Source organism: Chaetura pelagica, unplaced genomic scaffold, assembly GCF_000747805.2.
Source record: "Chaetura pelagica isolate M959 unplaced genomic scaffold, ChaPel_1.0 scaffold562, whole genome shotgun sequence".
NCBI classification, from domain to species: domain Eukaryota; kingdom Metazoa; phylum Chordata; class Aves; order Apodiformes; family Apodidae; genus Chaetura; species Chaetura pelagica.
In genome coordinates this window covers 99,407-105,491 of record NW_009952307.1, presented here as the reverse complement: position 1 = coordinate 105,491, position 6,085 = coordinate 99,407, and the positions used below count along the sequence as shown (strand labels likewise).

The following is a 6,085-nucleotide window of genomic DNA, read 5'->3' as shown; positions in this document are numbered from 1 at the left end:
AGGACTGTCAGGCCCTGGCCCAGGCTGCCCAGGGAGTCCCCATCCCTGGAGGGGTTTCCAAGCCCTGTAGATCTGGTGCTGAGGGACATGGGTCAGTGGTGGTCTTGGCAGGGCTTGGGGAGCACTTGGACTGGATGATCTGAGAAGTCTTTTCCAACCAAACCAATCCTATGGATATCTGAGGCATCCTGTCCTAGGAGATGTCACCATGAGTCAGCCCAGTGCAGACAGTGGGAAGAAGCTTTGAACCTCCCTCTCTGCTAAGTCAGGAGCTGCAGGGACCTGCCAGAGCCAAGGCTGTGGTGGTGCCAGAGGGTGTGGGAACAGCCACAGGGTGTCCCCTGGAGCAGGGCAGACATCTGGTGGCACAGAGCATCCTCCACACAGGGGCTGCAGGGCTTGGCACTGCAAAACTGCCAGGGTAGCAGGAACCTGGGCTTGAAAGAAAAAGAAAGAAAACCCCACCCAAGTGTGATGAAATGTTTTGTTACTGCAGAGAGGACTTGATGGAAGTCACAGCACGAGGACACTTCCTGGCCATTATTTACTCAGGCTCCAGGTGCCATCTCCCTGGCTGGCAGGGGAGGCACCAGCAGACTGGAGATCAACAAACATAACCCCCGTATAGAAGAAGGGATGGAAGGATGATCTGGGATGTGACAGGCCTGTTAGTCTGATATCAGCACCAGGGAAGCTGATGGAGCAGATCATCCTGAGCACCATGATGTGGTACATGAAGGACAACCAGGTGCTCAGGTCCAGTCAGCATGGATTCATGAAGGGCAGGTGCTGTTTGACTAACCTCATCTCTTTCTGTGACAGGGTGACCCTCTTACTGGACAAGGGAAGGGCTGTGGATGTGTCTACCTTGACTTCAGCAAGGCCTTGGACAAGGTTTCCCACCCCATCCCCCTAGAGAAGCTGGCTGCTCATGGCTTGGGTGTGCACATGCCTTGCTGGATTAAACAAACTGGCTGTTGGCTGGGTCCAAAGAGTTGTTGGATGGAGTTCAATCCAGTTTGGTGTCTGTCACCAGTGGTGTCCCCAGGGTTCATTGCTGGGGCCACTCCTGTTTAACATCTTCATTGATGACTTGGATGAGGGGATCGAGGGCACCTCCTGGACAGGCTGGATCAGTGGGCCAAGGCCAATGGGATGAGGTTCAGGAAGGCCAAGTGCCAGGTCCTGCATGTTGGTCACAACAACCCTGGGCAGCACTACTGGCCTGGGGAAGAGTGGCTGGAGCTGCCCAGCAGAAAAGGCCCTGGGGGTGCTGGTGGACAGCAGGATGAACATGAGCCAGTGTGTGCTCAGGTGGCCACCAGCATCCTGGCCTGCATCAGGAGTAGTGTGGCCAGCAGGAGCAGGGAGGTGATCCTGCCCCTGTGCTGGGCACTGGTGAGGCTGCACCTCCAGCACTGGGAGCAGGTTTGGGCACCACAGGATAGGAAGGACATGGAGGTGCTGGAGAGGGTGCAGAGGGCAATGAGGCTGGTGAGGGGTCTGGAGAACAGGTCTGATGAGGAGAGGCTGAGAGAGCTGGGGCTGTTCAGCCTGGAGAGGAGGAGGCTGAGGGGAGACCTCATTGCTCTCTACAGCTGCCTGAGTGGAGGTTGTGGTGAGGTGGGTGTTGGGCTCGTCTCCCTGGTGACCAGCGACAGGACAAGAGGAGATGGGGTCAAATTGTGCCAGGGGAGGTTCCCATTGGATATCAGGAAAAATTTATTCACAGAAAGAGTGGAGAGGCCTTGGAACAGGCTGCCCAGGGAGGTGGTGGAGGCACCGTCCCTGGAGGTGTTCAAAAAGCAGGTAGATGTGGGGTTTTGGGAGGCGTTTAGTGGTCACGGGGGTGTAGGGCCAACAGTTGGACTTGATGATCTTGAAGGTCTTTTCCAACTGTAATGATTCCATGATTCTATCTGACTTCCCCTGTCACCAGCTCATGAGGCACAGACTGAGTTTGAAAGGTTTTTCCTTTACCAGGCACAAGGTTATTAACAATTAATCACCAGCACCGTGGCAGCAGCTTTTCCTTGCGGCCGCAGCCTCAAGTGGCCTGTGTTCCAAAATAGAAAGGGCAGGGCAGGACTCACCTGAAATGCTCTTCTACACCTAAACAACTACACTGGCTGAAACAGTAATGCTGCTGCCTCCTCACCAGCCACTGGGTTCTTCTGCACTTGGCATTAACCATGTCCCTATGAACCACACAAGTTCAAGCTAGAATGAAAATTACTCCCTCCCCCAAATCCTGCAGTCTTCTAGCTTAATGGAGCTGCTTTTTTCCTGTCACATCAAAACCTTGGTGACATCCATGGAGAGCAGCTCTGTGCCCACCCCTTCTCCTGGCACCAGGCACAAGGTCTGTGCTGCAGTGGCAGCAGGTCTGGGCACCAGCACATCCTCCTGGTAGTAACGCTGCTCCTGTCCCCCCAGAGCCCAGCAAAGTGGGGAGAGGCTCCTGTTCAGGTCATCAGGCAGACATTGCAGGGAGGGGCAAAGGAACAAGAGGACCATTTGCTGATCAATGATCAGCAAGAGACCACCCTCTGCTGACACTGACAACCCAGCTCCTGTTTCCCAGGCTGTGAAGGTACCAGGGCCCAGGGGCTCCTCTGGGCACCCCCTCAGAAAGTGTTGCAGCTGGGGACACAACCCCATCTGTGGGGCACTGGCTCCCCTGAAGCTTCTCTCGCCACAGCAACACATTCCTTTGGTAGGACCCTTCATGGTGACCATGGCAGCACCCAGGCCTGCACACCCTCCCCTTCAAAGCTCACCCAGAAGAACAGGCCACTAACAAATGTGTCTGTTTTTCTTACCCAACGTCCCTTTTTGGGTGGTGAACCCTTAAAATCCATCTTGTGTCCAGGTCACTGTACCTCAAGAAGAGGAAGGCCTCTGTGCAAGTCTGATGGGCAAATGGACTACCAGAGTGAGACAAAGTCCTAACCAAGAGATACCCACTCTCTGCACTGGTGGTTCCTGTTTATCTTGTTTAGTGATCTGAAGTTAAGGAGAAAACATGTAAAAAATACGAAAGCTGATAAAAACAATCTTGCCACAAATACCCAGAGCACAAGTGTAAGCACCAGGGAGCAGAGATGGAGTTGGCAGACAGCAGCCCTGGGAGGCTGGTCTTGCAGGGCACTTCTGGAAGGAAGGGCAAAGCATTAACTACAAGAAAAACACCACCATTCTTTTTTTTCTCAGTATAAATTTTATTTCCATTGAATTGCCAGATTCACCCCATTAAAAAAAAATAAAATCCAAATTCCATTCAATCTCCCCAGAAGTCAAGCAGACGTGGACATACATTAGAAGTGATTGCCAAGCACAGGAGCTGTGAAGCACAGCAAGCTGTTTGCAGTGCTGCTGACACCACTATGGCACAGGCTTGTGTGTACAGAAGAGCAGGGAAAAGCATCCACAGCTGCACACTTGGACAAAATATGTTTTGAGTTTATTACAGTATGAGGAAAAATAAAATCAAAAGTGAAAGAAAGAGGAGCAACTTGGCCTTGACAGCTTTGAAAACTCCAGCTCCAAAGTCACCCAGTGTGTCCCAGAATGAATCATCACTTTATCCCAGCTCGCAGGCACATCCACTGAAGCACTTGAAATAGCAGCCTGGCTTTACATGGAAATTGCAAATGGGTGGAGCTGAGAAGGACACAGGATCTGAGGGTCACCAGGAGCTCCACAGCCAGAGGACACAACACTCCAAGTGAGGTCTCACCAGGGCCGAGCAGAGGGGGAGGAGAACCTCCCTTGACCTGCTGGACACACTCCTCCTGATGCACCCCAGGGCACCACTGGCCTTCTTGGCCACAAGGGCACGTTGTTGTTTCACTCAAGTGTCTCAAGAGCAGCCATATTCACACCAGCCATGTCTGGACTCTCTGTCCACTCCTGGCCTAATGAAGACTGTGGCCACTTCTGCATGGGACTGGCTCGTGTCTCAACTACACTCCAATGCCATCAGAAGAATATGGGTCCTCTGAGCCCTTTTTCATCTCTCAAGACAGTTCCTGCACTTATTCTTTGGGTCTTTTATTTGAAAATTTGGCTCTGTACTCGTTTCCTTCTCTGGACCATACACTTGCTACTGTATCAGGTGAGGTTTGTCCCAGAGGAAATTACAGATTATTTACTTTGGAGAAGATTTTTATACCATAAATAAAGCTGAAAGCTGGAAGACAATTCTCAGTCTGACTGTTTTGAGAAAACCACTCCAAATATAACAAAATTTGGCCTGGAATCCTCCAGTGCCTGATAACTTGTAGCTGCAGCTTCTGGTCAGGTGACATTTGATTTGATCTGGAAAGCTCTTCATTCACTCAGTGAATGAAGGGCCACAAATCATTCTCACCAAGTACATGGGGGACATGTCTCCCCAAGCTCTTTATGTTCTTGAGCAGGTAATCGAAGAACTCTCCACTCAGAATGTCATCTCTCAGAGCCAGCTCAGAACCCCTGCACCTCCAGGCTGGCAGAGCAAAGCCACGTGTGCTCAGCCAGGGAGGAGCAAGGTCAGGCTCATACAGCTAAGATTCCCCCAAACTGCTTCACTTGCATCCCTAATGCCCTCAACCTCCCTCAAGAAGTTTAGTCTTAAAATGGTTTTTCAGGTTTCAACTCACAAAATAAAAACAGAACATCATCAAGACATTACAAACAACCTCAGGCTCTTCAAGTACACACATTTCTGGCCATAAAAAAAGCCCCATGTACTAGCACTTAAGTCCCTGCAAAATCTCTCAGATTGCTTTGGTTTCCTAGATAAAAAAACTGCAAAACATCACACAGGGAAAGGAAAAGCTAAACAATTCTGAAACGTTTTCTTGGTAGTTCAAAGTGCTTCAGATCAGACATTCCAGTCCTGGGACCCTGGGTGGACTGGGAACCAGGCTGCAACACCAACAGCTGAGTGTGAACACAAACAGGGCAGGCTGGAACCAGAACCCAGGGCAAGCACCAGGCACCCACAAACTGGCAGTGCTAAACCACGTGGGTGCCAGTGCCCACCCCAGCTCTGGCAGTAAGTATCAAGGATCTAGACAAAACAGAGTCCTGAGGTGGAGACCCTTAGTAAGGCTTTGAGTGCACGTGGGTTTTTTAAGTCCTTTTTCTAAAATTATCACAAAAGACAGGCTAGCATTCTTCAAACAGTTGTGATCCTTCATTTCAGTATAAAACACATATGCAAACATGGCTTAAGATCCATGATCACTCAGGATATAATTTTAAAGTTTGTATTAAAAATATTTTTTTTAATCGAAATGATAAATATTTTAAAATAAGCACTTACAAAAATAAATGGTCCATTCCCATAAGGAAGGACATATATAGCTGAGATTCTGAATACATCTTGAGGCAACATAATTATGGAGGAAGCTAGTTAATAACATCTTTGGTATGAGAGCATAATACATTAATATTCATGCACTGTTGTCTTCCCTTGGCAGGCACACTCTACACACAAGCGAAGAGGCAGCTTCTCCTTAATTTCTTGATATGTCTTCCAAATACAACATACAAATATTTCTAACATGTCTTCCTATGATAATAGGAGAAAACCCCAAGATTCTCCTGGCTCTTCCTATGACTTTCGTTTCTAAAACAGAATGAAGATGGGAGGAAAAAGAGAAAGTGAACACAAATTCAGTTTCTTTCTAGCAAATAAGCAGCATCTACAATAAATCAAAATAAATGAAAAAATTCCTCTAGAGGAAAGCCTGTTTCCTTCAGTGTTGTATAGATCAACTGCCAACACAGAATAACAATGAATCTGTTTGGATTCATTGCTGCAGGTTCAGACACAACGGAGGAGGTCTCTGAGTTAAGTGAGGAGGCAGCTTTACACCTGGGGACAGCTCCAGAAGGTGCCAGCCTGGGATATCACGCCCAGGTCTGGTAGCCCTGTTACATGTGGGGCAATGAGCTACTGCAGAGGGACAGGAAAGAGCCTCAAAAATGGAAAGCAAAGTATTTGGATATATTAGTTGGTAATTTCAGCAAAAATAAAGATGGAGAGCTGACTCGAGGCACAGGGACCTCCACAGGGACAAAACATGAAATGTCA

At 49.0% G+C, this 6,085-nt stretch overlaps 1 protein-coding gene across 2 annotated transcripts in view; it reads right to left on the bottom strand.

Moving 5' to 3' along the window:
* Nucleotides 1-5,237: 5,237 nt before the first annotated feature.
* LOC104397804 (chromosome unknown open reading frame, human C9orf89) overlaps nt 5,238-6,085 on the bottom strand; it is a 12,601-nt gene continuing 11,753 nt past the window's right edge. The window contains exon 5 of one of the 2 annotated variants that reach the window (XM_010007813.1): nt 5,238-5,617. In XM_010007813.1, coding sequence (XP_010006115.1) covers nt 5,505-5,617 — 113 coding nt within the window. In that variant the 3' untranslated portion in view covers nt 5,238-5,504. The remainder of the gene's footprint in view (nt 5,618-6,085) is intronic. The other variant, XM_010007812.1, reaches the window with a different exon arrangement.